This window comes from Tenrec ecaudatus, chromosome 2 (assembly GCF_050624435.1).
Source record: "Tenrec ecaudatus isolate mTenEca1 chromosome 2, mTenEca1.hap1, whole genome shotgun sequence".
In the NCBI taxonomy this organism is placed as follows: Eukaryota; Metazoa; Chordata; class Mammalia; order Afrosoricida; family Tenrecidae; genus Tenrec; species Tenrec ecaudatus.
Genome location: NC_134531.1, coordinates 190,986,365 through 191,003,248, shown reverse-complemented (window position 1 = coordinate 191,003,248; position 16,884 = coordinate 190,986,365). Strand labels below are relative to the sequence as shown.

At 55.6% G+C, this 16,884-nt stretch overlaps 3 protein-coding genes across 3 annotated transcripts; 1 reads left to right on the top strand and 2 right to left on the bottom strand.

Moving 5' to 3' along the window:
• Positions 1-908: 908 nt before the first annotated feature.
• On the bottom strand, positions 909-1,843 carry HIGD2A (HIG1 hypoxia inducible domain family member 2A). Its single transcript, XM_075541993.1, has 2 exons — positions 1,630-1,843; positions 909-1,308 (listed from the first exon to the last, which is right to left on the bottom strand). Exons 1-2 carry the CDS (start codon positions 1,781-1,783, stop codon positions 1,142-1,144), a joined length of 321 nt encoding a protein of 106 aa, XP_075398108.1. The 5' UTR covers positions 1,784-1,843; the 3' UTR covers positions 909-1,141.
• A 115-nt stretch (positions 1,844-1,958) lies between these two features.
• Positions 1,959-6,279, top strand: NOP16 (NOP16 nucleolar protein). Its single transcript, XM_075541992.1, has 5 exons — positions 1,959-2,161; positions 2,252-2,360; positions 3,794-3,857; positions 5,399-5,505; positions 5,953-6,279. The coding sequence occupies exons 1-5, from the start codon at positions 2,055-2,057 to the stop codon at positions 6,094-6,096; spliced, it is 531 nt and encodes a 176-aa protein (XP_075398107.1). The 5' UTR covers positions 1,959-2,054; the 3' UTR covers positions 6,097-6,279.
• A 743-nt stretch (positions 6,280-7,022) lies between these two features.
• ARL10 (ARF like GTPase 10) lies at positions 7,023-16,449 on the bottom strand. The gene is made up of 4 exons (XM_075541989.1): positions 16,196-16,449; positions 14,992-15,193; positions 12,400-12,575; positions 7,023-10,099 (listed from the first exon to the last, which is right to left on the bottom strand). The coding sequence occupies exons 1-4, from the start codon at positions 16,367-16,369 to the stop codon at positions 9,926-9,928; spliced, it is 726 nt and encodes a 241-aa protein (XP_075398104.1). The 5' UTR covers positions 16,370-16,449; the 3' UTR covers positions 7,023-9,925.
• Between the last annotated feature and the right edge of the window lie 435 nt (positions 16,450-16,884).

Here is a 16,884-nt window from a genome sequence, read left to right as displayed (position 1 = left end):
TGGCTGTCCTTATTCAAGGCAGCTGTTTGTCCTTTTGGCAATCCATGGTCCTGTCACTGTAATTCAAATGCATTGTTTCTTCTCTGGTCTACCTTATTCCATGTTTAGCTTCCACGTGCATATGCAGCAACTGGAGATTACAGCTTGGGTCGGGCACACCTTAGACCTCAAAGTAACCCCCTTGCTTTTCAACACTTTAAAGTGGTCTTGTGCAGATTTACCCACTGCAATCCTGTAGGAGATTTACAGTCCCTGTGGGTTTGAGAGCCTGTACATCTTTATGGGAGTCGAAAGCCTTTATCTTTCACCTGCAGAGTGGCTGCTGGATTTGACCTGCTGACCACAGGTCAGCAACCCAACCTGTAACCCACTACATCACCCTATTTACAGAATCCCACTTGATCATTTTGTGGAGTCAAAAGATCGTGTCCAAACCACTCCAGCCAGTCCATTCCAAGGAGGGCCATATTCCAGTAACCTACCACACAGCACAAGTTACCTCTTTAGATTTCTGGCCTCTTTTCTTCCATATCCCTGAAACCCCACGTATATAAACCTTTCCACAACACCAGGTTGTTTCTCTCAATCAGGGTCCTGCTCTGTAAGATGCATCAAGCTTAGGGGCTCTCAGGAGGTGGAAGTGGGGGTAGGGGGGAATGTTCCTGCCTATCACAAGGCTATAGCAGCTCCAGCCATACTCCTGACAGCCTCTTCTGAAGCTTGAAAAGTATTGACTAGGTCAATTTTCTCAAATTACCAAGTCATAAGCATGGCCCTAGACCCTGTAAATTACTATCTCGAGGAAAAGGGCCTGGGCACCTCCACTGTAACTGGATGAATTCTCAGGATCCCACCAGTCAGAGACTGTCCAAACCAAGGGAGTGTGACTGCGAATGACATCAACAAACTACAAGTGAACCAGCGTTTATTAAGCAGGAAGTGGCGGAGGTACGACACCCAGGCTGAACTGAATCTGGGATTCCTGAAGGGGGGGGTAGTAAATAAAATAAAAATCTGGCTTGACCATCAGCCCGCCACTTCCTTCCCCCATCAAAATGAGGATACAAAGCTAAGTCCCTTGGCGTGATCGGTGGTGGCTCGCGGAGCTGTTCGCAGCACGTTCGAAGCCCGGGCTGGAGGCTCACGGTCGGGCTTTCATTGCGGAGGCGGCCAGGCCCACCAAGATGGCTGCGACCGTGAAGCCCTGAGCAATGATCCGAGTGCGCATCATGAGCTGCGAGCGCTGGCTCTGGCCCCGGTGGAAGCAGTAGAGTCCGTAGGAGAGGGCAGCAGCTGTGCCCAGGCAGCCTGCGGAGGGGATGAAGTGGCCAGGCTGGGATAGCAGCACCCATCCAAGAGGTTCCTCCCGCTGAGAAGCGCTTCCTTCTCAGGGGGTTTCTCAACTCGAGGTGCCAGAAGGGGGTCCTCCGCATCCCAGAGCCGGCCTCGCCCTCGCCCACCCGACCGGCCGCCCTCCGAGTTCCCCACCCCCGGCCGCAGGGTCGGTTCCTTCTGGTCGCCCCGCCCCTTCGCCACGCCGCCGTCAGCGCGTTCCGTTCGGTCCTCCCCGAGCCCGTTCCCCTCCACACCAGTGACTCCCGCTCTAAAGTTCCCACCGCGCTCGCTTACCTATCGGCACCAAGGGGTTCTCGCGGGTCTTGCGAAGGAACTTCTCCTTGAAGCCTTCCGTGTCCCCGTAGACCGTAGGGTTAAACCCTTCAATGACCGGGGGCCGCGCGGGGTCAAAGGGAGGCTCCGGAGCTACAGGACCTGAAGCCGCCATGTCAGGGGGAAAACCGCTGCCGAAGAAAACGGGGACGCGGAACTCCGCCCCCTGATGACGTCAGAGACGGGCGGGACGGGGAACGCACCTGCGGGACGCACACGCCGGTGCGGTCTCACGCTGCATTCTGGGAATCGTAGTTCTTTACGCGGCGTCACTACGCGAAGACTACATTTCCCATAAACCTGAAATCCACCGGAAAGGCTCAGTTCCACGAGGTTCTGTTCGTGAGAGACCCTGAGTCTGAACTGTTGGTTCTGTGACCACCGCGATGCCCAAGGCCAAGGGGAAGACCCGGAGGCAGAAGTTCGGCTACAATGTCAACCGAAAGCGGATGAATCGGAATGCTCGGCGGAAGGCTGCGCCGCGGATCGAGTGGTAAGGAGTTGGGGTGCGGCAGGCAGGGGTTCTCAGACAGGACCGGCACGGGAGGTGCCGGACCCGCCACCTTCGCCCCTCTGCCCGCAGCTCTCACATCCGACATGCCTGGGACCACGCCAAATCGGTGCGGCAGAACCTGGCCGAGATGGGGCTGGCCATGGACCCCAACAAGGCCGTGCCCCTCCGAAAAAGAAAGGTACTTAACCGGCAGGATCTTGTTCCTAAGTTTCCTAACAGGGGTTTCCTCCGCAGTGCTCGCACCTTCCTCCGTGACCCCCCCAGTCTTTGACGTGAGACATTCTCAGGCGAGACGCTGGCCTCCTCCCTCTGAAGACTTCACGTTTCGTGACCACCCATCTCCACGCGCCAGCCCTGTCTGCTTTTGCTTTCATTCATAACACTGGTAACTGTGTGTGCCGTGTCATTCGACCAATTCGAACTCAGCACGGCCGTATAGGCTTCCCAAGGCTGCAGATTTTTGTTTTTGTAATCATTTTATTGGGGGCTCATACAACTCTTCAGCATACACCCATCCATTGTGTCAAGCACATTTGTACATTTGTTGCCATCATTTTCAAAACATTTTCTTTCCACTTGAGAGCCTTTGGTATCAGCTCATTTTCCCCTTTTCCCCCCTCTCTCATGAACCCTTGACAATTTATAAATTATTTTTTCATGTCTTATACTGACCGATATCTACCTTCACCCACTTTTCTGTTGTCCACCCCCAAGGGAGGAGGTTATATGTAGGTTCTCCCCCACACTCTATCTTCCCTTCCCGTATCCATACTCCCATTACTCTTCCCGAGGGGTTTATCTGTCCTGGCTTCCTTGTGTTTCCAGTTCTTACCTGTACTAGTGTACATGCTCTGGTCTAGCTGGATTTGTAAGGTAGAAATGAGGTCATGATAGTGGGGGGGGGGAGGGTGAGGAAGCATTAAAGAACTAGAGGAAAGTTATGTTTCATTGGTGCTATAGTGTACCCTGTCCAATTGTCTACAGATGGGCTTTGGGTCTCCACTCTGCACTCCCCCTCATTCACATCAATATGATTTTTTTGTTCTGGATCTTAGATGCCTGATACCTGATTCCATCGGCATCTTGTGATCACACAGGCTGGCGTACTTCTTCCATATAGGCTTTGTTGCTAGATGGCCGCTTGTTTATCTTCAAGCCTTTTAAGACCCCAGACCGAAGGCTGTAGTTTTTATATGGAAGTAGACTGCCACATCTTTCTCCCACAGAATGGCTGGTGGATTTGAACCACTGACCTTTTGGTTAGCAGCCAAGCCCTTAGCCACAGCACCACTCCCTGTACTTGTAACTACCAGACGGTCTATAGCGCCTGTGTCTGCCTACCTCTGCCTGTAGGCTCTTGGAGGACAAGGACTTTGTTTTGTCTCCTGCCACAAAGGGATGCTTAGGAGGTAATAAGTTTTCAGTAAATAAGTAGGCAACTTGATGAATGGGCTTGCTGAATCCATTTGTCTCTGTGCCGTTAAGCCAGTTTCTGTTGATTCCTTCCTGCCAGAGGAAGATGGCATTCCTGTGTCCTAAGGTAAGATCTATTTTCCTCACTGAGGAGCCTGCGGTTGCTGTCAGTCTCCTCATGGGCGCTCTTCCACACAGGTGCATGCCATGGAGGTGGATGGCGGGAGGAAGGAGCTGGTGCGGAAACCCTACGTGTTGAACGGTGAGTGTGGCCACATGCCTATCTAGACCAGCGTCCTGCGCTGTCAGAGCCAGAAGAGGCCTCCGGTGCCCTCATCTTATAGGTGGGAAAGCCAACTTTCAAAGGGGGGAGTGAGCTAGTGCGGTGAGTTCAGAGTTAAAACGGGCATCCCTAGCAGGGATGTTTCCAGTCGCCTGACTAAACCCCAGCGTATACACTAAGGTTAGAGTGGTGTCCGGGGAAGAGGTAGCTGGGGGCCTGCGGGTAGGAAAGGAGTCCTGAGACTTAAGTAAGTCCCGCAGAGAAGCAGGAATTCTCCATCCTCGTTTCTTGCCAGGGATTTTCAGTGGTACTCAAGGCAAACTAGTTTGAATGGCCAGGCGCTTGATATTGAATCCCTTTGTTCCATTTTTTAGTCCATCTAAGTGGCTGTCATGAGAATTAAACTGTACAGGATTATACACAATGACACTTGCAAAACCATGCGCATTTATCACAAAATCCAGTACCATTGAATCAACTTCAAATCACAACAACCCTATCCGGGGTTTTCAATACTGAAGCTTGATAGAAGCAGACAGCCTCATCTTGCTCCTGAGTGCCTGGTAGGTTTGAACTGCCAATCTTGTGGTTAGTGGCCTAGTGCTTATCCCACAGGGCCACCAGGGAACCTATTTATTATGTACTGCCATTGAATTGATTTGGACTCAGTACCCTGTATGTAGTGTCTGGAGCAGTCCTATGGCTCCCAAGGAGCAGTTTTCAAGGGTAATTCTCACTGTTAAAGCGGTTTTAGCACCAATCCCGCCCCCGGTATGCTGTGATTTACAAAATCACCCTGCTGCCCTGAGTCAATGCAGACTCCTGGCCGCCCAGTAGGCAGGACAGACCTGCCCGTTTCTGAGACTGTCACTCATGGCTGTAAAAGCCCTCTCTCCTTGGGGGGCTGGTGGTTTCTTGTGGCTTAGGGGACCAGCTTGTAGCCACAGTGCCACCAGAGCTCCTGTACAAGTTGACAGGTTTATTTAGGCTTCTTTATAGTTCTAGGAGGCCGCTCTACTCTTTTCAAAGATGCGAAATTGGTGGTGGGGGGGGGGTGTTTGCCCAACCCACCAGTTATTTTTAGTGACGCCGCATTCTGGCTCCAGGGCTCAGACGTTCCCTATGCGAGCAGGGTGCGGCCTCGGCCCTTGCAGTTCTCGTTCTGTTATTAAGGGACTGTGATAACCAAAGAAGTTCTTGACCAGTTTTTTGAGGACCCCCTGCCCTGTGAGTGTTAACTTTTATCTCTGCCCCCAGAACGTGGCACTAAATAGATTAGTTTTGGGGCCTCCTTTTCTCCTTCCCCAGGCCCAGAGAGGGGGCTGGCGTTCAGTTTGGCACCACACTGATGGGTGAGCTTGTCACAGGAGGCAGAGTCTGAGAAAGAAGGTTTAACGGTGGCTTTGGGATTGAGCGGCAATGCTAGCAGGTGACCGAAGCAGTGGCTGGTGGCTCAGGGCTGCCCGGGCAGCTCAGGTCATGCAGAGCCTCATTTTGTGCCTTGCCTTCTCTCACCCCAGAGCTGGAGACAGAAGCCAGCCTCCCCGAAAAGAAAGACCATTCCCTGTCACGGGACCTCATCGACTATGTCCGCTACATGGTGGAGAACCATGGAGAGGACTACAAGGTGAGTGGCCCTGGTCTGGAGCCCGTGGGAAGGGTCGCCTGCTGGGGCCTGTGTCCAGAGACGAAAGAAAGGAACCAGATCCCATGGACTGGGACCTGGCATGAACAGAAAGCTGGGTCGGCGTAGACTGAGTGACCTATAATCATTTCCCACAGGTGGTGATGAGATCTGAAATCATGAAAAGTCCCTATTTTGCATTTCTCATAGGAAGCCAGCAGCTCCAGCCCTGGGCCCCTTGACTGAATGGAACTGAAGCTCCTCTAGCAGGCTCTCTCCTGGCCCTAGGGCACTTGTACCCTTTTCCTTCCACCCCCCCAGTGCAACAGGGCTTCCTACCCGAGCTTCGAGGAAGGAGATGAACAGAGACCAGAAGTTGGTTTGCCCAGAGCAGAGCAAGGATTGGAACGCTCCCCTGTCAAACTCTCAAGCGCCCTTTCTTTCTTTCAGGCCATGGCCCGGGATGAGAAGAATTACTATCAAGACACCCCCAAACAGATTCGGAATAAGATCAACGTCTACAAACGTTTTTACCCCGCCGAGTGGCAGTCTTTTGTGGACTCTCTGCAGAAGAGTCGGATGGAAGTGGAGTGACTGAGTTGTGAGCAGCTGAGGCCAGGCGAGGGTGCCTGGAGTCCACTTACTGCCCCCTCCTGGGAGGACGCCAAGGACCCATTCCTGAGGCTCGTTTGTATTCTTCTGGAGGCTGAGGGAAAGGACAGAGCCTTTTCTTGAGTCAGGGTTGCTTGGTGCACATAATAAAACAAGGCTGTTTTACTTCCAGTCTGTATTTCCCCTCCAGCCCACTCCCGAGTGTGCCTCCATGAAAACCAGCTCCACAGAAACATGTCTGTGTGCGCCCTGCCACTGCTCTGTGGCTGAGGCCCAGGAGCCAAGGCCTCTCAACCTCTTTGGGGCTCGGGATTCCAGGTAAAACCCTGTGCGGCGCTTGTCTTTACCACCATCTTACAAAACCCAAGCTCAAGCAGCAGAAAGCCATCCTCCCTTGAAGACGGCCCACTTGTCAGGCAGCACTGGGGAGAGCCTGAAGCTCTGCTTGAAGCCACCCCACGCAGTCTCCACGGTGTCCCAACTCCTCTGCTCACCTGCAGGTCTTTGACTAGGCAGCCCCTCGGTTCCCTCACCAGCCAGGTACCAACTTCTAGAAGCATCCCTGGCTACTGTACCTGCCCCAGCCTGTGTAGTCTCTCCCCCGCCCCCTGCATTTAATGTAGCAATACTGTGGTGCCTTTTGCAGCGGTGACAGGCTGAAGGCAAGGGCCTCACCTGGGCGAAACTCGCACAGGGTGAATGTGTGGCTATGATCAGATTTCTTTCTATTTCTAAGCCCTTCCCCCAAAGTTACCAGGGATGGGGTAGGTGGTCATCCTCAAAGGCATACACAGATGTTCCTTATCAACCTGCCCTGATAAGAGCCAACAGCCAGGGACCTGGGGTTCCAGTGCATAACAGGTGTTCACAAAGCTGTGTTCTAGCACATTCCACAGCTGCAGCTACTCAAAATCAAAAGCAGAGCAGTAGCTTTGGCATTTATTTTGTGCCTCAAATGTCCAGAAACACTCCCATTTTTTCATTTGTCCCGGCAGTCCTGTGGTCTGGGCCCAGACAGCAAGCCCCCATACTTTTGAATCTTTGGTGGGAATCCTCCTGTCTCCTAATGGGCCCACCTGCCAGCAGCAGTTCCTTAAAGATACTAGAAAGGGCACAAACACTCGGGATTGGTTAGCCAGGCAGCCAAGTCTGCCTGCAAACACCTCAGGGCTGCAGTCGGGGGGCCCGTTAAAGGTCACAGGCTAGCTTGATAAACTAGGCCTGGGCAGAAGTGTCTTCCAGAGGCGAGGGGAACCACGCTGTGGAGAACCTGGTGCTTCCCTAGGCAGATAGTGGGTGTTGCCAGGTTCACCCTGGCGTCGTGAGGACCACTGGGCCAGGGAGCTGGCCTCCACCCTCTTCACAGCTGAACGCTGCTGCTGGAGCACAAGTTGGAAAGCCTGTGATTCTAGGCAGACAGAAATGAGGCGGCTCTCCGAGCCAGAGCCACTTCAACATGGCATTCTTTGCCCAGACCCTCCAACCAACCAGTCTCGGCCAGGTTGGCCTCCTTGGGTCAGACTGGAAAATCCAAAGCTAAGGTGTCATTTCAGTAACTTCAGAACAAAAGCCCTCCTGCATCCCAAGTAATTGGCACAAGTTGAGCAAGTAAGCGGCCCACCCACTGGCAGGCAGATGGAGAACTTCACAGGCATCTCCACGGGGAGCAGGTGATGTGGACTCTAGAATCAGGTGGGTATTCCAAAGGCAGTGAGAGCTTAAGGATAACCAAAGGCATGTTCCCAGCTTCCCCCAAGTCCAGTTTGGGTCAACCCTGCCCTCTGCCTCTCCTCCCTTGTGTCCTACAGACACCTGGAGCAGGGGGGCAATGTGGCAGACTGCCGGGGGTGGGTACCAGCAGCCCATGAGTGGCTGGCCGAAGGCCTACACTATCCCAGGGCTGTTTGGTGTGGGGGACCCTTGGTGCTGTTTGTGGTAATTACCTTCCAAGGTCACAGGACCCAAAGCACTCAGCAGCAGCTCTCTGGAAAAAGGGCTTAACTTTGTCCTCAGGTTCCCTCTTGAGGATTTTAACCTCAGAACTCACCACCAGTGAGTCTATTCCAACCCTGAGGGCCTCACTACTAAGTTCTGAGGTTCTAAGTTGTTAGGCAGATAGATACCTCATCTCTCTTCCTCAGCGTGACTGGTGGGTTTGGAATGCTGACCTTATGTTCAACCAACCACCCCCACCCCCCGTCAAAAAGACCCTACCATCGAGTTAATTCCAACTCAGTGACCCTATAGAACGGAGATTTCCAAACCAAGAGTCAACTCTGGGAGTAGAAAACTTCCTTTCTCCCCTGGAACGGCTGGTGTTTCCAACAGCAGACCTTGTGGTTGGCAGCCCACAGGAAACCACCGGACCACTAGGTCCCTGGAAGGGGACGGCCTAAGGCTTGTTTCTCCCACAGGCCCCCAGGGCATTTTTGACACCACAGTACAGCTGGTTAAGAACTGCAGGCACCAGGTCCCACTACCTCCAAAACTCAAGTGACATGTGGGACCAGGACCGGATTTCATCCACAACCCGGGGCAGCCTGTAGCTAATCTCTGTAATGACAATGATTATCAGCTGACTTCTGGAATGTGCTCCCACCACTTCCCAGGCGCCTCTTGTGCTGGCTGGCCGTGGAACTGAAGCTGCTGGACACAAGTCGAAGCAGGCCTGTGGTCTCAAGTCAAATGCAAACTGTAGGCTAAGAAAACAAGGCGAATGTGTAGCCTTGATTCCTTGGGGTCCCGACAAACAGCAGGGCTCCCTCTGTTGGCACGAAAGAGAAGTGCCAGCCACAGCCTTAGGGTCACAGGGCTTCTGAACCTCACGGAGCTAGCAACTGTCTGGTTGATTGCTGGAGAAGACTGGGGCGAAGCCCACAGGGCCGAAGCCCCTAGGCTTGCCTGTCCAGCCCCGCCCAAAGGGTTTTCTTTCGCCCGTGTTCATTCCTGTGACAGGAAGGAAGGCTCCCTCCCAGTCATTGTGTCTACAGGTGGGCTCTGCATCCCCTTACAGCAGGCCACACGGAGTCAGTGTGAAGTGTGCCATCTCCCTGTGACACTCCCCTGCGGTTTTCCAGCAGCACCGCGGAGCAGAACCTCGAACTCTGCCCGTTCCTTTCAAAACTAAATCCATACAGTAAATGAAGGTCTGGGGCAGAGCCCAGCTCCCGCAGTGGTCATTCTTCTCCCGTGAGGTAAGGGCCCCCGCTTCTGCAGACGTGGGCAGGCAGACACAGGGCAAGCACAGGCACTGTGAGTGCTCAGTGTCTCCCAGTTTGGAAAACCACCAACGGCCTTGTTTTGCTCACTGGTGGCCAAGCTCCTGTCATTCCATAGTGAGGGCAGGCTGGCAGGTCAGAAGCCTACGTGCTAGGAACTCCAAGTCTGTTGCAGCATTTCCTTGGGGCGGGAGAGGGCAGGGCAAAGCTTGAAAAATGACACGCCCGGGAGCAGAGGCAGAGACAGCACAAGGCCACGACACGTCAGGCAGAGCTGGGGCTGGAGGACCCCGTGGGGCTGGGCGGCAGGGCCCCAAGGTGGTACCCGGGAGGGAAGCATGGAGACTGGGAGGCCCTGGAGTACTGACCTCTGAGCATCTGCCCAGCTCAGACAGACAGTGCCTTCCTCCACTGTGGAGCCTGGGTCACCCCCGACCCCCTCCCACCTCCCTCAGCCTACAGGTTTCCCCTGGACAGCTTCTACAGGGTTCTTGGCCCTGCCACCGGGTCCCACCCAAGGCCCAGGCCACCGTAAAGCAGCAGGGGCAGCAACGGGTCTGGGTCCCGGGCGGGGTGGCAGGCAGGGGTGCTGCCTAGGACAGGAGTTCCAGGAGCAGCTTCCAGATGTGCACGGTGCCAGGCTGGTTGAAGCCAGGCCCGGAGGGGGCAATGCTGGCCGCCAAGAGAAACACCTCCCGCTGGCTGTTGAGGGCATGCAGGGCCAGCTCCTGCTGCAGCTCCACCACGTTCATGGCCTCGCTCAGGTCCTGGGGAGACAGAGCAGCTGGTTGGAGCAGGGTGTTCCAGCTTGTGCCCATCCCCGGCACCCAAAAATCAATTGTTCCTGGGCTACCTGGGGGGCGTCAGGGCCCAAGCCCCAGCGGCAGCATCTGGAACGAGTCTGCAGTCCCCTCAGTGATGGTTCTCAGTACCAGGCTCATCACTACCGGCTGCTCGAGGAAGGGCCCTGCTGTACGGCAGGCTCTGCGAGGACAGCTTAGGACCCTCAGAGTCCCACTCCCAGGCACCCACACAGGCTTTCTGAGGCTCATACTTTATGGGAGCAGAAAGCCTCCTCCTTCCCCCCCCAGAGCATGTGGTGGGTGTGAACTGACACCACCGAGACCCCTTGAAGGCTAACTAAAGGGAAACAGGGGTCATAATCTGGGCGTCTGTACATCAGGCTACTAAGGACAAACAGGCAGCTGCCTGCTCCGTAAAACACTCACAGAAATCCAATGGAGCAATCTGACTGTCCTTGGGGGCTTTGGGGCCTAGTTATCTAATTAGTTCAATGGCGGTGGGTTATACAGCAAGGCCGGAAAGTGTATGTTTTATACTCTGATTAAAACGAATCATGGAACAAATTTAGAGTGCTGGGACCTTTCATATGGCCCCCCTTGGTTCAAAATTGCTTTAAGGCATACAGGGGCTTTGCAAAGTTCGTGGAAAAAAATCCCTTTTTTTTCATCCATTTAAAAAATTCCTTTGTAGTTTATAAACAGGATGATATAACTTAACTGTCAAATCCAAGCACTTCTGAGATTCAAATGGGGACCATGAATCTAGCTGAACAGCGGCACAAACAGGACCATCCTGGCCCACAGAGCACAGGATCCCCATTCTTAACGGGCCGCCAGGTCTTTTCCTGACACACAGATACCTAACCTCCCTCAGCCCAGTGATACTGAGGCTGTGGGGCTAGGGCAGGACCCTGGCCCTCGGAGAGGCTGTGGAGAAAGAAGCCCCGCCCTCTAGTTCTGGCTTCACCACACATTTTCTGTCCCTGTAGGCACTTCTTCAGGTCACAGGGTCTGCAAAGCAGGCTCTCTCGAGGGATCCCCAGAGGTCTCGACGAGGAGGCGACTGCCAGGTGGGCAGCACTGCAGGGCCAGTGGCCTGGTTAATGAGGCTCTTCTAGCCTAGGTCTCTAACTCCAACCGAACCCCTTACCCCCTACATGGGTCTGATAAAAGGGTGGAGGTAGATACGGATACGATTCACCTGTGAGTAATTGTCAGCAGCATCCTGGGTAATGCCAGCCTGCTGTGTATAAAACGAGCCCCCTGAGAAACAGGGCATGGGATCTTATAACCAGCAAGAGCCAGGAGTGGAGCTGTCTCCTCTGAGCACCACCCACCACTGAGAGATCCCCTCGGACTCTGGTGAGTTTTGGGGCCCTGGAGCACCTCCCAGGGCCCAGAGACTTAAGGGAATTGACTCAAGGGAGGGGCAGGGGAAATGGCGCAGCCTAGCATCTTGAAAGAGTTGGACTTGGGACTTTTTTTCAATCTCAGGCTTCTTAGTTTGATATCCATTCTTATCAAAGAAAATTATGCATATGCACTATGCCCGGCACACTGTTAAGAGTTGGCTGTCTCGTCTATAGTCAGAAGTCACAAAACAAACCCAACGCACGGCCACGGTGTCAATGACTCACAGCAACTTGGAAGTGAGGGCAGAACGGCACGTGTGGGTTTCTGCCACTAGCTCTTTGTGGGAGAACAAAGCCTAGTTTTTCTCCCGAAGCAGCTGGTGGTTTCGAACTGCTGACCTTGCGGTTAGCAGAGCCCATTATGCAATCTCTGCACCACTAGGGCTCCTTCACAAGGACGCAGAACAGAAAAGACACTGGCTTTGGAGTCAGCCGTCTCCATTCTGTCACTGCTAAACTGTGACCTTGGGGAGCCTGCAAACCCTTCCTGAGCCTCAGGATTCCCACCTGTAAAATGGCAATCATCTCCTGTGCCTTGCAGGGTCGACTGGGACACAATGTCATTCACTCTGACTGGGGCGACCCGGGTTCCCACGTGTGTGCTGGCCGGCAGCTCGGCAGTGCATTTTCGGGCCCTCAGGTACCTCTTGTCTTGAATCTCAAATCATTCAGTTAGCTGTTGAGCGCTCAACCGTTTGCTAAGCCACCCACTGGCCCACAGGAGCTTGGTGGGGTCAGGTGATCGAGAATCCGAGTGGACAGAGGCTCCGGGGCAGTCTCTCCAGGCCTGAACCCTGAGTGCTCTCTGCCCCGCCCAGCCAAACGCATCCTGGGAAGAGGCCCCACCCTCACCTGCTTGTTGGCCACGACGACGACAGGCAAGTCGGGGTCCTTGTCCAGCAGCTTGTGTAGCTCCTGCTGGGCCCACTGCAGACGCTGCCGGTCAGCGGAGTCCACCACAAACACCAGCACGTCCACCTCATTCACAAACTCCTTCCAGTAAAAGCGCAGGTTTTGGCTGCCACCGACTGTGGAGAGGCCAGGGGCCAGCTCAGAGCGGCCCTAGGCCCTGACTTGCCACACACAGTCCCAGGCTCACCCCACTGCCTGTGACACCCCCCTGCCAGGGGCATGGAGGCCACGAGCTCCAGTGCCAGGCGGACGTGGGTTCAGCCCTAGTGATGGCCAGCAGACTCTCCTCAGTGGAGTCCAAGGGGACCGTATGCAATGCACTTGTCACAGGACTGGCATGTTGTAACTGCTCAGCAAGAGGTGCTCCCCGCTTGTCTTGCCTTTCTTCCCTCTTGCCAGTAGCTAGCTTCCTCCCCAGTCCGTGCTGGCCAGGACCACAAGTCTCCAAGTTGAGACCACCCCCGCCCAGGCCGCCCAGCCTCCACACTCATTCGCCCTCCAGCCAGCCACCCCATTCTCTTCCCTTGTCAATGCCATCCTCAGGGGTCACCCACAGTGCCCTCAGCCGGGTCCCGTCTGCCTCTCTGCCCAGTCCCCAGCAGTCACCCACACTGGTCTGTGGCAGCACGATGTTTGACTTCCACCTCTGACTTTGTGGATTCTAAGTCCTTTGAGAGGTAGGTCGAGCCGGTTTACCCTCTGGATCCCCTCAAAGCCCCCAACACAGTGCCTGGCACCCAGCAAGCACTCACCAAGTACTTACTGAGTGCTTACTCGGTGCTAAGCACTGACCTGGGTGGGTGCGGAGATGCAGAGGTGAGCAAGGCGGGCGGGGGCCCTGCTCTCCAGGCACGTCCTCCCTGGTTGGGGAGGACAAGGCAGTAACTTGTGAACACCGTCCAGAAAGGGAGGAACGAGAATAGAAAGAGTGAAGCGCTGGGCGGTGGTCTGGGAAGGTCTCCCCAAGGAGGCTGGCAGAGGTGCTGAGCCTGGGATGGTGAGGACCCAACTGTGGGGAGGCCATGGCTGAAACGGAGCCAGTGACTAAGGAGCCACCGTGGGGGGGGAGGGGTGGGAATGAGCTCAGAGAGGTCATCTGTGGCTGTCCTACACAATGCAGGTAGGCTTGGGAGGGTGTGGCGTTTCAGCTTAGAGTGATGCACTGAGTTCCTGGACGATCCCTCTGGCTGGCACTGGGTAAGAAATGGAAGCAGGCAGAACAGAGGAGGCTAAGACTGCTGCAGAATTGAAGGGAGGTAACAGTGGCTTGGGCTGGGGAGCCAGTGGGTAGTGGAGAGAGAAGCAGGCATTTTTGGAACCTGCTGGAGGATAAAGCTGACAGAACTGGTAAGACATCATTTCCCCACAAAGGGCCCCAAGCGGAGTGCTGTAGAGGGTCCCAGGGAAGGGACACTTGTGGTGGGGGTACCTCAGAACTTGATTGAAATCACTGGGTTAAAAAGCAAACCACCCACCCACCCCCTCTTGCCAAGACTATCAAGAGAGGGCCACAAGCTCAGGCCTCACTGGACCACAGCAAGGGTACTGGGGAAAGGCCCAGAAGCCCTGGTGACCATCAAGTTCCCTACCCCCACCCAAAAAGGGAGCAGACAGTGCCTGAGGGCAGATGTAGGGGCCCTTTCAGGCCTGGCATCAAACAAAGCCCAGGTGGTCTTACTAGTCTGAATCCTCTGGGCGGCAGAAGTCTGCGGGTGCCTGAGCTGACGGAGCCAAGGACTGAGTGAAGGGGCTTACAGCCCCTCCCTGATGGCGCACAAGTACTCTGAAGCCCAGTGTCAAGGGCCCTAGGGGCCAGAGATGGGTCAGAAAACCGTCCATGCCTCAGGTGCCACAGCCTAGTCAGCTGGCATGTGGCTCCAGGACTCAGCAGAGGGGCCCCTCACCCAGCCAGGGCCTGATGGGTAATCTAAATCCTGAAGGCTGAGTAGCAGCTTATCACAGGAAGGCCTTTCCTGAAGGAAGTAAGTCCCACACAAAGGACAGGAAGTATGAACTGTAAGCCCCCCCCCCCCGCCCCCAAACAAAGAAGTACCCACGTGGGGTAAGCTGGGGGGAGGGGCGGGGTTTATAATGGAACCCAAACCAGCCCATTGCCTGGAGTTGCTTCCGCCTCAGAGCTACCCATCTGGGTTTTCTGAGGCTGTAGATCTTTCTCCCGCAGAATGGCTGCGGTTTGAACAGATTAGCCTGCAGCCCAGTGTTTACTTGACAGCAGGTCCTCAAGCCAGAAGCCTGACCGTCAGCCTGGGTTCCCCCACTCAGCAGCAGTGAGACCCTAGAGAAATGCTTTAGTTTGCTGGGGCTGTTTCCTCGCGTGTATGACAAGCGGTCATCGCCATCTCTTGTGCGTGGCACCCGGTACTACTAGCATTTCGATAGTGGACATGTAGGCGACAGTTTCAGCTGAGTCTGAGGCCAGGGGACCACGTGGGATGTGTGGGATCACAAAGGGCCCTACACGCCATCCCAGGCTGGCGGAGGTGGAACGGGAAGGGGTAGAAATCCGCTCACTCTCTAGCAGGTCCACCTCGAAGTTCCTGGTGGGCAGCCGCACGGAGTTGAATCCCCAGGTGGGGATGTGGTCGTCCAGCGGCGGCTTCCCCGCCAGCACGCGCAGGAACGTGGTCTTCCCGGAGCCGTCCAGTCCCAGCACTAGCACCTCGCGCTGCTCCATCTCCTCCAGCGCCGGATCCTCCTCTTCCTCATCCTCGGGCTGCAGGACAGAGGTCAGGCTGCGGTGGGCAACCGCCCGCCAGCCCTTCCCGAGCCAAGGTCGAGGGCACCCACGAACCCAATCCACCCTCCACTCATTCACCGGCAGGGTCGTGGCAAGAGCACTGCCTTTGGAGTTCTGACTTCCAAATCCCACTCACGAGGCACATCCCGGGCCCTCGGTCAGCTTCGGCTTCTCAAGACTAACAATCGCCACATCCCAGGGCGGCAAGAGGTGTGCAAGCGCGCCGCGCTCCCCACGAGGCGCCTGGAGGGCTTTTCCCGGCATTCTCCGCGCGGCTGGGCCGGGCGCGCGCACTGCGCGCGTGCCAGGCGGGCGCGGGCTGGAGCTGCGCGGGCCGGGGATGGCCGCGTGGACGCGCCTCCATGCTTCCCAGCGCGCCAGAGGCGGGGAGGGCAGGCTGCCCCGCGGTCCCCTAGTCCTCGGTTCCCAGACTCGACGCTCGTATGGCCGCTATGTGCATGTGGCCTCCGGCGGCCGCGCTACGACTATTCATAATTTCTGATGCGAAATCCCAAATCCAAAATCCATTGTCCTTGCCTCCCCGCCCCCACCCCCCCACTCTAGGCAATATCATTTGGCTGGCTGCTAGTTTCAATGTTTTTCTGTCTTTAGTTTTTTTTTCTTTTTTTACATTTTATTAGGGGCTCATACAACTCTTATCACAATCCATACATAGACATACATCAATTGTGTAAAGCACATCCATACATTCCCCGCCCCAATCATTCTCAAAGCATTTGCTCTCCACTTAAGCCCTTTGCATCAGGTCCTCTTTTTTTTTTCCCCTCCCTCCCCGTCTTTAGTTTTTAAAGCTATACAGTGGATTTTTTTTTCTCTAAGTCCCCGAGCCGGGCGACACCGGCGCTCACAGGTGCGCAGCCACACAAACACACAAACACACACACACACACACACGCACAAAGACCCGGACCCCAGCCCACCCGCCAGCCACTCCGAGACTCCCAGCTCCACACTCACGTCCCACTCGGGAAGGTGGACAGGGTCCGCGCCCCACCAAGCCTCGCTGCCGTCCCAGCGCTGCTCCCGATCGCGGCCGAAGTAAACCTTCCAGAGGATGAAGAGCACTGAGCCGAGCACAGCCGTGGCGCCGCCCAGTGCCAGGACCAGGGGGCCCAGAGGCCGTGGCGCCATGAGGCCAGGCGAGGGGTGCAGGCAGCTCAAGCTGAGCCCGCCAGCCGAAGATGGCCCCGCTGCGTCTGCCGCGCCCACCTACCCACCCCCAGCCCCCACACTACAAGCCCCACAATGCACTGCAGTTGTCGCGACAGACCGCCCCCAACCTTGGGGCCCTGGCGGGGGGTGAGGGGTGAGGGGGGTGGGGGGTGCTGGGTACCCCTGCTGTGTTTGCAAGATGCCGCGTGGATCCCGAGGCTGTGCCAGGGCAGATGAAATGATATGGACTAGCATCCACTGGGACTGGGCGCTTGCTGTGTGCCCAGGGGCTATCTCCAAGTGGTACAGAGACCCAAGGGCTAGGTAACCTAGGAAAGGTCACAGTGCATGGACACTGCCTGTGTTCAGTCCTAAGTGATCTCTATCTAGGACAAGCTCTGCCCGCCCCTCCGGAGGGATCACACAGTTAGGTGCCCTTAGGTGCTGATGGCTTATTCAGTTCTACACAGCAGGACGGCTACCTGGGACCCTAA